The 15,816-nt window shown below is 37.8% G+C and overlaps 1 protein-coding gene across 7 annotated transcripts in view; it reads left to right on the top strand.

The window, feature by feature from the left end:
- Positions 1–15,816, top strand: part of MPP7 (membrane palmitoylated protein 7) — a 146,146-nt gene that overhangs the window by 27,275 nt on the left and 103,055 nt on the right. For all 7 annotated transcript variants that reach the window (XM_035317682.1, XM_035317685.1, XM_035317683.1 and 4 more), the window contains one exon: positions 13,380–13,546. In XM_035317682.1, coding sequence (XP_035173573.1) covers positions 13,510–13,546 — 37 coding nt within the window. In that variant the 5' untranslated portion in view covers positions 13,380–13,509. The remainder of the gene's footprint in view (positions 1–13,379; positions 13,547–15,816) is intronic.

Genomic DNA, 15,816 nt, shown 5'->3' on the forward strand with positions numbered 1-15,816 from the left:
ACATGAGTGGGAAACCAGAGTGCTTACCTGGAACTCAGCCCAGTGAAGGGTGAAGTATGTGATTCCTATATTCCCAATAAGTTGCATCCTGCATCTTAAAACCTTTCCTCTTGAAACTGGCATAGGTCTTCTAGAGATAAGTTTTCACAGATGGTTTCAATGGGAACAAATTTCTTGGACTTTCTTTACAAGACTTACAGGTTAAAAAAAAGGACAGGCTCAGTCTTGGACATTTGTGTTGGGTTTTATTTCATTTCAATAAATAGTTCTTAATAAAGAAACAGGAACATGCAAGAATTTCTCATGGATGAGTTTATTTTCACTGAAACAAAACACAGGTTATTTCCACAAGTAAGGTATGCTCAATTGCAAACCAAAGAATTCACTTTGTGTGTGCCCTTTGAAGAGAAATGACTTCAACATTCACTGTAGGAAGATCTTTCAAGTACCCAACCCATTATATTCCATAATATTCCATGAATTTTCCCTCAGTCTAGGAAATGTAACTACCAGATTGATCGCAGTGATACCAAAGTCTAAGGAATGTATTCTGATGAAACAGGCTATGAAAAGTTGTGTTTTGTCCCCTCTGACTTTTTTGTGGTCTGAGCTCATTTTGGATAAATATTGCCTTTATTATAAGGAACCAGACCACAAAATACTTTTCATTTATCTTCATTAAAAGAGCAGAAAATGAAATGATTTATTGTTAACTGTTCTAGTTTGAGCCATTTCAAAAAACACTACCTTAAAACAGTTGCAAATATTTAAGCAACATTTCTTCTGTTCCCAACTTTCTTAAAATTAGCAAAATCCAGTTCCTTATTTCTTCTAATGGTAGATAAGGCTCGTGTTCAATTTATTCAGCTTTAAAAGAAAGGTAGGAAAAACACCACTGTTAGAAAGTTCTGTGGGTTTTCATACCTATCACCTGTCGTGTATAGGTCGGGTGCCTTCTACTGATTGAACTGGTTGCAGACAATGTGATTGCAGCTTTGCAGCGCTGTGTACATGATATGAAAATGATCAATTTTACAAGGAGCAGGGGAATAAATCTATTTTAAACATTTTTGATCTTTATCAGTCATGCATTTGCGTTAGTTTCATATTGGATTCTTACTGTATATTTGCTCCTTAAGTGACCAGATGCAAACGTGTGGCATGTGATTGGAAATACTTTCTTGCTAAAGACAAGATTAAATCCATGCTGATTTATTTGTAAAGTGCAGGAGCTCCCTCTTCTGGCTTTGGAATGCTCTAACTTGAAAGTTTATGAGAACGTGCTCTATCTCATTTTGAATACTTATTTGCAAAAAAAAAAAAAAAAAGTTTTTCTGGTGTATTGGCACCCATGTTTTTTTGTTTGATCCTCTGATAACTGTTTGAATTCTGCTCCGTGTGCAAGAGGGATTCATGAGCAGAGCAAACCAGCCCTTTCTTAAAGATGTTACCAAGTTATTCTGATTTTAAAGTACAGAATATGTTAAACCGTGTAGAGAGGCAGCAGCTCAAGAGGAATTAAGAATATTCAATCTTAATTGGTGCAGACAATTATTTGGTCTAATGTAAGATGAAGCTGTTACATATTGTAGTTAATTTCTAATTTGTTTCTGGAACTCCCCATAGCAAACAGCAACTTTTGAAAAGGCAAATATTATTTAGTCTTGCTCTGTACCATCACAGATAGCTGTTGATGTCACATTGCTGTTATGGTCATGACAGCAGAGGTTAATGTAGGTGTGAGTTGCAACTCCAATATCATCTCTTTATATAAGTCCCACCTGAGCTTTTCACAGCTGCTAACAGTAATTTAAGCTCTTGGTTGGGACTTGGTACAAAGCCCTAAAAATTGCTGTAGGTTTAGAAAAGCAGTCTCTTAAGCTTGTGTAAAGCTCTTTACATTTATATGTGTTGTGACCCCATCCCTCTCCTCCCGTCCATCCAGGGAGCAGTAGGTAAGAGGAGGCTTTCTGGCTGTTTGTGTTTTTTCAAGCATTCTCCTTTTGTGGCCTCTTGAATTTTGCAAATCCTCAGACACCATTATAGTTCTGTTGATATTTAAGTTTAGAAGAGCAGCATCTGTCTTTCATGCAGCATCATTCACAGGGGCAGGAAGCTGACTAGAAGATTGGCACTGGGGAGAGACCTGTTGCCTTAGCTGTTAAACAAACAAACAAACCAAAACAAACAAAAAATGACATGGACAGTGCTGTATCAGCATGGATTTCCGTATGAGTGGAGCAGCAGTCTTATCCCTGTATTGGGGTCTGCCTGTGTGCCAAGAAGTGGATCATGTTTTGTTCTGCATAAACAGGATTATCTCCAGCGATTTTGCTGGTGAGGCCATCTGCCCTGCAAGAGGAAGCAAATCTACAGAGCAGGAGGGAGGAGTGCAGAAACGCCCCATGTGTTGATGAAGTCGGTAAGGACAGAGGAAATATCCAAGAAAATAGATGCCTGGTTACCTAGGCACGCACTCATGCTAAAATGTCACTTGAATGAGCAATAAATGACTGTTATATTCCTTTCCTTGGTACTGCCTAAGTGTGTTGCGGGTGCCATTTTAATAGGTATTAGTCAATCTGAATTACCACCACTGTCTGAGATGCCGGAGTGTGTCCACGTTGGGTATTAGTAAGTCAGTTAATTCTGTTCTTTCTTCCTGTATCCTCCTTGTAAGCCTTGGATTCAGAAGTGTCATAGCCTTTATCTTCTTTCTATTTGTGGCAAGGTATCATCCATCTCATTGCCTCTGTGAAGTGTTTAGGAGTAGCAATTTCTGACTGCTGTCTGACCTTTCCCTATCCAATTCTTTCTCCCCATCCCTAAACTGTTTCACTGGATTTTGCAGATCCCGTAGGTTGCTGCAGTCTAAGGGAACCGTAGCACCTCTGGTCTTGCCGAAACAGTCACTGATGCTGTTCCCAGTACAATATTCTGTGGGCTTTCATTTATATTAGCTTTTATGATCTTACTGAGACATTTTAAATATATATTTCTATTTATATTCAACTGATCTCTGTTAACATAGTGCCTTTAAATCATCTGTCAAAGTAGAAGAGAGTGCCAGATCAACACTAGCCACTGTGTTCAGCTCTTTACCTTCCCATCTCAAGGGTACTAATGCAAGGAACACCAACAGTATGTACTGGAAGAGGCCAGTTACCTTGTAGTAACTATAATTTTTGTACAAGTAGCTGCACTTCAGCTGAATTCAGCTACCCGCCATCCCTCCATTTTTCAGAGTTTCAAGTTATTTTAGCTTTTGAATTTAGAGGGAAGATTGGACTGCCTCTTTTTTACCCTCCCATAAGTATACATTAACTGCAGTTTTCTGTTTTGAGTGCTAGTAGGGAATCTACAGTGACACCATCTCAAATCAATGTTTTTACTGTAGAATATTTTCTTTTGCTTCATCAAAATTTCTGTATTCACAATATTTTGATTTTTAAAACATCAATTTTTAAGACGTTTCTACACTTTCATTTAGCTACACTTGCTGAAGCAGGTAAGCTTACTGATCCGTACAGCATCACCACCTTCATGATTGTCTAATAAACTGAAAGATATGTAAGATGGGTATGCCTCTATGAATAACAAAAAATGTCAAAAGCTCATTATCAAACTGCTTAACTCTCTGATTTATACAGATTCAGACAAAATAAGGAAAAATACTTTGGTATCTGTAGCAAATGCCAAAATAGAATCAATGCAGTATTGTTCACCTCATTGAAATTGCAAAATCCAGGAAATGCAAACATTAAGTTTCCAACAGCAACATTAACTTGGACTCTTTGCATATCCTGTGTTTTCCTGGTATACATTAAGGCATAAAGTAATGTATTAAGCTGTGAGTTGAACAAGAAAAACAGAAAATTCTTCATGTAGGTAACACTGCCAAGTTAAGTACTGTTACCATTTGTGTTTATTGACCTTTTATCATTTTAAATGATTTTCTTCATAAAGATTAAATATGATGTTTTTGGCCAAATGAAGTGAAATCTGAGAGTTTGTCTTCACTGAAGTGTGAACTTGACATACGGTTTACCCCTTGCCTTGAATCTGACTCCTCTTCATTCATCCCTATCTCAGATTTGTATGAATTGGTTTTCAAACTTGACAATAAGACTTGAATCTCAGTGCCTAGCACTCCAGTTGCAGTGGGACTATAATCTATAATTTCGGCTAAATAGGTTGGCAAGACAGTTGGCAATCTTACAATTAAGTCTACTCTATTTCTGCCAATTAAGCTCCTACATAACTGCAGTGTGCTGAGTGTCTGTACTCATGGAGTATGTCAAGCTTCAAGCGTTGCAGTAAAGCTCTAACTGTGTCTCTTTGTATTATAATGTGTAACTTTGGAAATGACACGATTGATTCCAAACTTGTGGGGGAATATTCCAGATGTTACTGAGCATTGATAAATATTTAAGCCAGAACATTGGAAAGTATCTGAGTTTAGTTAGAGCCTGGAGATGGTACGGGGCTGCAGGCAGAGGAATCTCCCCATCTGCTACCACTTCCACGTTGTCATAAATTTGAGGTTTGGAGGGTAATAAACTAAGTGCTTGCTAATGAAGAATAGGTTTGGAACGTGAATCTAGGATTGGAATGCAACAGTGTGAAAAATAGAGTGGTAAAGGGCTGAGGCAGTGGAGGGGTGAGTGGAAATGGAGACAGGAGAAAGTAAAAACTGTAGGGGAAGTGAAGACAAACTGTGTCATGTCAGGACGCAGGGATATTTGTGAAGGGGTAAAAGGACGCTTTGTTAGTGGAAGACCATGAATTCACAAGAAGAATAATGAGGACACAGCTGTGCCACCCAAGGAGGGAGTAAGAGGGATTGAGGCCTGGAGCACAAGGAACTGCAAGGTAGAATTGGGACATTAAGGGGGGACCTTCCATTCTGGAAAGAAAAAAAGGAGGAAAATGAAGGCAATGAAAACTAAGGAAGTGTGTCCTGGGTGACAAATCACACACTGGACTAGGTGGAGTGGTGCTCCCAGAGCTTGCCGAGAGGGAGGAGGCAGGGGAGGGCATGAGGAGAGCTTCATGTAGGTATTGTGGAGTCAGTTGTAACCGAGACTGAAGGATGAAGGGCGGTCATAGGGAAGAGAAGGCTGCAAGGAAGGCCTGGTGTGCTTGGTGCACTAACAGTCCAGAGGCCCTGGGAGGTGTCATTGCTTAGCCATTGAGTTTCAACTTTTTCTTTTACAAACTCAAGCATCCCGTGGCAGTTTGGCTCACAAAGCTTGTAGAGTTCTGGAAATTAAATGCGCATACTTCCTCTGACTAGCAATACTTCACTTTTACTGTGCACCTGTACATGTGAGGAAGTTTTTTGTTACTTATCAAGATGCAACTAGTAAATTAACAGTTAATAAATCAAAACATTTTCCAAAACTGAGCTAAAAGCATATATTTTTCATATTGCTTATATTCAATGTTAAAACTTTAATGTTAAAAAAGCCTGAAATTGATTACATTGGAAATTATTGTAGTGACTTTTACGGGGATAAAAATATGTTGAGAAAGTGGATTCTGCTTTTGCTCTCAGAGAAAAAAAATACATATTGTTTACTTTTTCATTCCTGTTCTCCCTCTCCAAATTTTCTGTTCCATCAAAAAAAAAAATCACATATCGACAGAAATGGATTATGGAAAGTTGTGCTGAACAAAGGATAAATGTTTGGAAGATGAGGTAATCTAGAAAAGATGAAGTGGACACAGGCTGTCTCCTGTAAAAACAAACAAAATATGGAAGCACTGTAAAATACCCCCTCAACACATTTGGCTCTAGAGGTGTAAGCATTTTTGAGTTTAGAAAAATAACATGCTAATATTTTGGGGGATGTTTTTGACTTTGAAATAATAGTATTTGTATATTTATGTATTTCTGAGGATGATTTTTTTGGACATGGCTGTTTAACAGACCTCAAAATAGGTGCACAAATTTTTTGAGCCACAGGACTGTGAAATTCAATATATTGCTGACACAAATACTTTGCTAAACTTGACACAAAAACTTTGTGAATACTTTGTAAATAATAAATGAAATATTTATTAATTTATGAAGCATGGCATTAACACTGTTTTTGTTTCTATCAATTGGAGATTTTCCATAAGCTTTGTAGGTGTGGGATCAAACTGCATTGTAATAATCACAGAATATCCTGAGTTGGCAGGGACCCACAAAGATCATCGATTCCAACTCCTGGCTCCACACAGGGCCACCCAAAAATACAGAATCATATATATAATACTAAAATATGGATTATATTTCTAAAATAGGAATTGTAGACCCCTTTGGTACCAGACATGTATAATTGTCTGTTAGGGAGGGCTGAGGTTATCAGATAGCTCATTGCTGGAGGTTTTGCTGAGCTTTCTCTTCTATAGCAGTAGTTATAGTTGTCATCATTTCAGCATTTGGGGGGACTGGTAGGGTTTGTCATTTACTTGAGCTTGCTTAATTTTTTCAAAAAGGCTGTCAAGAAACCGTGCCAGAACAAAACTTTTTGTGCAGGTAATTAATGGAGAGACTGTGGTACCCGCTGACAGGTATTTTCCAGGAAAAGGAATGGTTTGCAGCTAGGGGAAAAGTGTTAAGAGTGTACCCAAACCAGTAACTCAAACCAAAAGAGCAGCCTTTGATCTGAGACATAGTTTAGGTCACATTTTAGTGAATAGCTTTATTAAACTAGTTTATTAAACTAATATTATTCTGTCAGTTGGTACATTTTATTTGCAGAAAATTGGATCTGTCTAAGGATATCTGACATCAACTACACTGATGCTGTTTTAAATTAAACTGTTAGCTTTAGTGTATGTATTTAAGGGAATGTTTTCAAGCATTTGAAGGAATGTGCTCAGTTCCAGCACTGACGTTTAAAATCTGAGGCTGAACAGAGCTCATATTTTGTGTGTGTGTGTTAAAAATGGGAGGTGCAGATTGCAAATGGTTTTGCCACTGTAGCAATTTTACCTAGTGCTGCTTTTTGAGTGTATTTCACACATAACATGACTATGTTTTAAGACAGCAACAATCGAAAACTTCTTCTGTACAGTATATAAAATAATATTTGACATCTTAGAAGCTAGATTGGAGTGCCTTCAAATGTTAGTTTGACTGAAGATCTCTGAAATCAGTGAAGTTTTAATCAAGATCACGAGATTAAGTTTTTGAACCTTTTTTTTTTATCTGAATATAGGTAATAAATCCTTTTTTTGTAGGTAACATGTTATTATTTATTTATTTTATGAGCGCTGGTTATTTATTAAGCATGGAAGTGAATCTGGATTACATACATTCAGGAGACCCATAAACATCAGCCATGGAGGCAGTGAACAAATCTTCCCCCAAAGATAACATATTTGACTGATCAAAAGCCATACTTTTTGATAAAAAATTCTGTAACTGCCCTAGAAAAAGCAAGTCAGTTCACTTCCAAGTTGAGGCATTTATATAATTTAAAATACCATTTGCCACATAGGCGAGGAAATGAGTCAACATGAAGACAGCGTTATATTTTACAATGAAGCGCCCTCTTCAGAATAGTGTCAAGGCAGGCTGGTTAAGCTCCACTGAAAAAAAGTGTTCGTTCTGTGATACAGCTAATTTGATTTCTCCTCTTCCTTCTCTGAAATGAGGGAATTTCAGTTGAATTTAGAGATGCTGGGAGCAATAGGAACCACTAGGCTGAATCAAGTATCCTTCCCAACTGTGCTTAGTTTGCACGGAATAATGTGGTAGCAAATGAGCAGGAGTTAGATAAGTGTTTATCAAACTCATTTGGTCAACATTGTATTACTTGGAGGGTAAAACAGTTCATTCTTATGCTTTTACCTTTTGGCATGTGGTTAGCAGTATGTGGACAGGGTCCCTTCTGTGAAGATTTTAACCATTTTAATTCAGATGTGTGATGGGATTCAGAGTCATTTGGAGTTCTGCAAAAACATTGCTCAGTGGCCCAATTACTCTATTTTTTACACTGATCTATATTTTATTTGTATTTTTATTTTATGTTAGAGTGGCTCATTATTAAAAGAATGTAGTTTCATAGTTGTATTTAGAGAGGGCTCAGATAAAGGTGGTATGTAGATAAACAGGTCTTATGTTATGGTTCCACTCTCAGCAAAGCGATAGCATGGGGGAAAATCAGTCTGGAGGAAGAAAATGGGGACATCAATTTCAGTGTTGCTATTGGAGTGTTTAGGTAAGTGAGACTCCTGCAACTCAGGTTTAGCTCTTCAGGAGGAGGAACATACTTGTTGCTCAGGTTCTGAAGGAAGCAAATCTTATGCTCTACTTTCTCATCTCCCTCTCCTTCCTGTCTTCTGAGCCCTTTGAACAAATACAGTCAAACAACAGAAGAGTTCACAGTGTATCTGGCAAGTTTTCATGAGTGGGTGATGAGATAGTGATTGGAGTTTTCTTCCGGTAATGACCCATTGAGTGAAAGATCTAGTGTGAGCTCATCCTTTATTCTCTTCCTCTTAAAGGCCTAGACACCAAAATTAGGAATAAGCCTTGCGTCATTCTGGTGTTCATTGTAATGAAACCTGAACACATTCAGAAGTAGCCACCAAGCACTAACAGGGACTAAAGTCTTGTTTTTTATTCTCAGACTGTGGTTGTATCTAAAATCCTTATGGTGTAAGCTGAAGATTTGCATAAGTTAAACAAAATGGAAATCACTGATTAAGATACCCTAAAATTCTTCTCATGGTTGAAGATACAATGGCAAGACCAGGAGGATGTCAGTCAAGGCAGCTATTGTCCTTTTCAATTTGGGACACATTTGAGATTACATAGCTCTCATATGCTATGCAATATTTCCAGCTGATTTTTTCTGTGTGTGTGGGTTCCTGCTGGCAGCGTGCACATACTGCCTATAAGGGCAGCTGACCAGTTTTGGATGGCAGTCGAAAGCCACAAACGGATTCCAGTAGTCTGTCAGAGACCCTGTTATGGAGTGGGTGGAAGCTTCCTCAGTAAGGATTAAGGATTCAGTAGATCTCATTACATCTTCCAGAAGAGTAGACCACCATTTTCTGTTCACATTTTGTCTACCAAAGCAGATTTACTTCCCCCAGTCTAGAAAACCTCCTTTGGCAATTTCCTGTGCTGACTAGGTTTTGGAGACTTGTATACATGTCTCTAGTCATTCAATTACTGGAGGCCCCACAATGAATACAAGACCGAATGGCTGTCAAATTTCCTGTCTCCACATGAAATCTCTATCTGGAAGTTCAAATACCATTTGCAGGCATGCTGTTTTAGTTCTGGAAATCCAGGTTATAGTCTTCATAACTGTAGCATCCTTTAGAAGAACATGTTAAGTGTGTTTCTTGTATCGAACAACCTGTTTTTTATGTTTTTTTCCTTGATTCATAACATTATTAGGCTCATACTTTTTATACTTCTAACTGTTTTAAATCAACTGAAATCATCAGCCTGCCTTTTAAATGTGAAGGAAATTTGTTTATATTCATTAAAGTGCCAAAAATATTAACTTATAAAATAACCTTTCAGAGAGAAATATGAAGTTCATTGAGGTTTGGACGGGGAGCCGAATGTAGAACCAAGCCTTGATGCATGCCGTCTCCAGATGCATGCTGCTTGCTATAAAGATAAATTTGAATTGGTTTTCAGAGTAGAAAAAACTAACTTGATGGAAATTAAGTGTACATGTGACTAATGGGGTTGCTCTCATTCAAAAACAACAGGTGATGCTAGAAAGAAGCCACTAAAGCTCGGGCTATGCGCAAGGCACAGCACGCCTTAGCGCTCATGCTGTGTCTCCCGCCCTTGGGTTTGACCTTCCTACCGCTGTCCGTAGTTATGACATGGGTGGCGGGGAGCAGGATTTACCCCCTTCCCCTCTGTCTGTGGGTAAGGGGCCCCTTATTTGTGTGACAGGCAGAAGAACGGTTCCCTTGGAGAGCTGTGACAGTAGGATTTTGCCTTCTGAAGGGTGTTCCCAGGAGGCTTCTGCTGCCCTCCTGGCTATTTATAGCCGGGGCATTTGGCACCACGCTATGTTGTGTTACCGTAATGAACTTGGCGGGTGAAGTGTGTCTGGTTTGGTTAATGTGCTTGTATAGCGTGCAAGAGTTATGTAAAGGCAAGGAAACACATTTTTACAGCCATCCAGGTTTTTTTTTTGCATGTCTGTAGTTCAACCGGAAAGCCCTAGAGATAGGAACGCCCTTCGCCGTTGAGGTAAATACACACACAGTGAAAAGCATTAAAACATTTCCTAGCGTTTCCAGAAGCCCCTTTCCCTCTTGAGCCTGAAATCCCTCAGAAACCCGGCCGTGGCAGCTCCGACCCCGAGCTGTGTGTGACAAAGGCCGGGCATCAGCGGCGGGGCCGGGCCGGGCCCGCAGGCGGCGGCGGGCCGCTAGGTGTCAGGAGCGCCGCGGCGGCCGGGGAGGCGGCCCGGGGCCTGGTGGAAAGTCAGCCGCGTATCGCCGGGCTTCGCATATTTCACTGTTTCCACATGGTGGATGCCAGAAGAATCTGATACAGTGTGATATATAGAAGCAAGGTACAACTGGAATAATGAAATTTCAAAAATAAGCCCTTTTTAAAGGCTGGTTGTAACGGTCCTGTTGGGTATTGTAAATGCCTCAGGTGCACTTGATACTGCTGTTACGTTCCTGGCTTTTGGTTCTAATTTTTATGGAAAGATGGATTGAACTTCAATTTAAGAATATTCGGTAATCCCTCTCAGGACATACTGTAACAGCTGGTATTTCTGTGTTGCAGCAAATCGATTCCATACAGCAGTCAGCAATGCCTATGGCTGGGCTCCGACAAAAACTTCCAAAGCATTTTAAATAAAGTGAGCCAAAGAAAATAACATCATCACTGCAAAAATGTAGCTTAATTTGCAAGTTAGAAAAAAAAAAATCCCTCTTCCATTCCAGCAAAATATTAAGCATTTTACTGGTAAGGATTTCATCAGGTCATTTATTTTTCATTAATATATATTTAGGATCTGGGGGGAATAACTTTATGCCATATATAAGTTTCTTAAATAATAAGGAACTTGATTTTTTTTAATATCAAATGATTTACTGTGAAATAAAGAAAAATAAAGAGTACAACTGAGTTCTGAATACATGACATGTAAGTAGATCATCAAGACTTCCCACATTTCACAATGATTTTCTTTGGAGGCATCCGAGTTTCTAATCAATCCTTACTAATGCGAATGCTGTGCATGTTTGGATGGATTTTTTTAGTAGACAGTGCTGCGTGTAAATTAAAGATGGCCCATTAGCAGGAAATCATTTTGTTTTAACCAGTTTCTAACACACTTGAAAACCTAAAGTGCTTCCATGCGTCCTACGGCTGTAGTCGTGTGCTCACTCTGGGGACTGTAAGTGAGCCTGCAACAGGAGTCCTCCTTTATGGTGCTTGTATGTGGTACAATAAAAAGAAAACAAACAGAATTAGCGTAAAGTGAGTATGTTTGCTCTTAATTTGTACAGTGTGTCCTTGGCTATGATGTCTAGATTTTTTTTCCCATTTAAACGGCACCCTGGCTAGCTTTGCATATAGATGTTTTACAACTTTGTCATCATAAGTTTATCTTTCACTTTGAAGTGCTCCCTTATCTCTGTTTTAAATTTAGTTTAAGCTAATAGACTTTGTATTGTTTTAATGAATATTGATTTGGGAGGAAAATGATGCTTTTTGGGTGAAAGCTTTTTTCTTTAACAAAACCTTTTATAACTCCAAAACCAACAAACAAAAAAACCCAGCCCACAACCAAAACCATCCCTAAAACAATTACGATATATATGTTTTGAGTTTTATTCATTCTTTTTAATAGTAGAAAAAGTTATTTATCGCTGTAACTTTTATTATGCTTACTTTCTTAAAAAAAAAATCCAGAATCACTGGGGTTTGAAAGCTGACATGCAAAATCTTTCTTCAGGTAAAATGTTCAGGGGGGGGGGGAAAAAAAAATCAAAATGTTGCCAGACTATTTAAACTATAGGCTTACACAGAGGGACAAGTTAACAACTAGCTTGTATCTAGTAATTGGTTTAAAAAGGAATGAACATAATCTTATGGATGGCCCTTAATATGTTGCAATAGTTTTTAGCAATGTGTGGATTTCTTTTTTTTTTGTTGTTGGAGAAAGAAACTTTTGAACAGCGTACAGTGTTTACAGCACCTGTATATTACTCTTCCATGAGACTGTTGCCAACTACAAATGTGTCCAAAATATGGACTTTTAGAGCCAAGATGACTTCAAAAGTCATTCTGATTAATATGAATGTGTTTAAACAAAACAAGCAAACAAAACCAACAAAAATCAAATCAGCAGCAGCAGCAGCAAAATGCTCTCTTTTTTGTTTAATTCCTTATGCTAAAACAGAACTATGCTGCTTTCTTTCTTCAAGGACACTTTTTGTTTTCTGAAATCTGAAGAAAATACTTTATTTTCTGTAAGCTTCTACTTCACCCTCTCCATTCCTTCTCCCTGCAAACACATCAGCCCCTGCCCTGCTATTAGTAAACATTTCCAGTCCTGTGCAAAGAGTTTGAGTTTCTTTCAGTTTTATATTTTAACATATGTTCACTTAATTTAAATATGTTCACTTATATTTGAAATTAGTTCATACTTTCGTTACATTTTCTCTGAATTTTCCTCAAGAACTGGTTAAAACAAAAGAGCCAAATTTAATGTCTGTAGGCCTGTGCAATAATTAAAAACTGTATCTTAAAAAAAAAAAAAAAAGTGACTTCATAGTAATGAATTACAGGAAAAAAATCTTTATATAGTTTGCGTGAGAATGATGAGAATGGCTCCATAAATCCAGTTGCCGTTTACCCTAGATAAGTGTTAGCTACAGTCCTGATTTTTATAATTTCAGTTAAAATTTAGTTTATATTTCCAGATTACAAATAAAAATCATATGTCAGATCTTAAATGTACTGAAATGGATTGAAAGGAGTTTGAGTAGAAGCATGGAATAAATTAACATGTAAGCATTTTTTTTTCTGTGAGAAGTAGTAACAAAATTAGAGTGACTTAAATTATTCACTGTTTTTATTTAAAGAACACTTTATTTCCCAAATACCTGACATGCTAGAGTTAGAGTATAATTTACATGAGAGAAATGTGTGAAGTTATTTTTACAGCGGGATGGGATTATAGACTAGACTGAAGAAAACAAAACGTGTTTCACCTGGGGAAAAAATCTTAACAGTTCTATATAAATGCAAAGGGTTTTGTTGGTTTTGAGCGACTTAAATCAAAAGCTCATTTTGTGATAATGATTGGGTTTGGTTAGCTGCATTAATTTACAGTTTAACAAAGTTCTTAATTGTAAAATTCTGTTTCCGTTCTTTCTAGGAGAAACGGGGAGATTGCATAAATCTTTGTAGACAACTTGGCTGCAAGCAGTTAAACCAAAATTAACTTCTGCCTTCTGGCCGCAGAGCACTAGTCTGACGTTCCTGCGTGATACTCTGCAGACTAAATCATGCCAGCGTTATCAACTGGATCTGGAAGTGACACAGGTACGCAAGCCAAGGAGTACTGCGTGTTTCCTCCAGAGCTTATTTGTTAAGTCTACAGTCTCTATTTCAAGAAATCATCAAATAAGATAATTAATTGTGGTCTTAACAGATGCGTAAGTTAGCACTTTAAACATAACCTTTTCTTCCTGAACTTAATGTAAGTAGATGGAACACTGCAGGTTTAATAAAAATAATAGATTACTTTTTAAAAGTCCCACCATCCTTTTCTCCCTATCCCCAGCCCCCAAACAGATACTAAATATGGATCTGAAGAATTTGGATTCACCTCAGAGTGGTTCCTACAATGTTAACTTTAAAAAGGAGGAGAAAAAAAGATGATATCATACATGCCTTAATATTTGCAGCAGTCTAGACTATCCCCTCTGTGAGTTAGTTATCAGCGGAGTTATTTCTGAACACAGACTACTTAGTTTTGACACTTCTTTAACAAATTAGGAGAAGAAAAATACTGTCTCAAGTTCTCTTCCTTCCTTTGCCTTCCAAATCAGAGTCCGGTTCCTATCACCGAGTGCAGGCAGTGGGAGTGCAGATATGTAGCTTTCTGTAGTTTTAACCTTCTTTGTAGCAATAGTAAGCTACATTCAAAGGTGAAATCTAATCTTGCTGTTGTGTACAGTCTCTCTGGCAGTATTTTTGTCTCTGTTTTAGGGACAAGTGGAGTTAGTATTTTTTCTCAAGGGTGTTTGGTAAATAGGTCATCCCGCTGAGATTACAGTAGAAAGATCATTGCTTTCCACCCCTCTGCTTGTTATTCTAGATCACACAGTTTTATGCACAGAAATTAATAGCAAGATTTTGAAAAGGAAGAGGGAGGTTTCAAGTCAGGAAACCAAAAATAATGTAAGGAACTTGACTGAATTATTATTTTAAATAGACTGCATAGTGCAGTGATCTTTTTTTTTTTTTTCTCCCTCACACATCATATACATGTGAAAAGATGAATCGTGAGAATTTGTTGTTGTTGTTTCTTTTACTTTTTCTCCCTTAGTGATGGAGGGGTATGTGTGTTCCTGTGTTTGAGGGATTTGACTACCATCTTCCCAAATCCTACCTATATCTTCCTCACTTTTCTTCTCCTTCCCCCATGGAAATATGTGCTTCACTTCTGTCACAGTTGAAGCTTTTGAGTATACTCAAGCTGAATTTTGGAAGATGTTGTAATCTAACTTAGGCTGATTTTCCACAGTGGAACTTTGCTTCCTTTATCACACAGTCTTTTGTGTCCTTCCAAAACCTGCCATATACTTTTTTTTAGTATTACATGGCCAAATGCTTTCTGAAGTCTCAAGAAAATTTTAAGAGGAATTGTAGGAGGATGTGTGATGACAAGTGCCTGATGCTAATAATATCGCTAGTTTTATTATTTAAAGAATGTTGGTATGTCCAGAAATAATAGCAATGGACATGTTTTCATAATAATGAAAATTATTTGAACAAATTAGAAAAAATACTAATGTTTAAATTGGATGTCTTAGTGTCTCAAAACCCAGTCCTATTTGATGTCCTATTTACTGTCCTATTTGATGTGTGTGATACACCAAATACATCTTAATAAATTACATGGGATAAAGATCAACTATCCTCCTTGTCCCATGAAATCTATAATAGTAAAGTACAGTATGTATCATTAAGATCTCGCTGCTTATATAATACTGAGTGTTTGTTAAATCCAGTTTGTTTTCCACTGCAAGGTATAAAATTGTTTATTTAAATAAACCTTTGCATTTGGAAGGAAAAGAGAATTACTTCTTTCTTTCTGCTTTCTTATTGCTTCTCTTGAAGGGGATGATAGGTATTATTATTTTTTTTTAACGACTACATCAAACTGTGGTCTCTGTCCTGGTTATAGGACAGATGTTTTCTAATCTGCAGCATGATCTACCTCAGAGCCCCGTTTTTCTGGTATAACTCTCACACTTAGATTAAAACAAAAACAAAAACAAACAAACAAAACTAAAAAATGGATTTTCTTTTTTTTTGCTGCTCCTTGTTGAAAGGTGGGTAGATCCCCTTTCCTCTTGCTCTTTCATCCTCACTGCATAAACTGGTGGTGTGTGTGTGTTCATAGAATCGTTAAGGTTGGAAGAGTCCTCCAATGTCATCTGGCCCAACCATCCCCCTACCACCCATGTCACCCACTAAACCATGTCCCTAAGCACCAGGTCCAGCCTTTCCTTGAACACCCCCAGGGACGGTGACTCCACCACCTCCCTGGGCAACCCTTCCCAATGCCTGACTGCTCTTTCTGA

This window comes from Oxyura jamaicensis, chromosome 2, assembly GCF_011077185.1.
Source record: "Oxyura jamaicensis isolate SHBP4307 breed ruddy duck chromosome 2, BPBGC_Ojam_1.0, whole genome shotgun sequence".
Classification (NCBI taxonomy): domain Eukaryota; kingdom Metazoa; phylum Chordata; class Aves; order Anseriformes; family Anatidae; genus Oxyura; species Oxyura jamaicensis.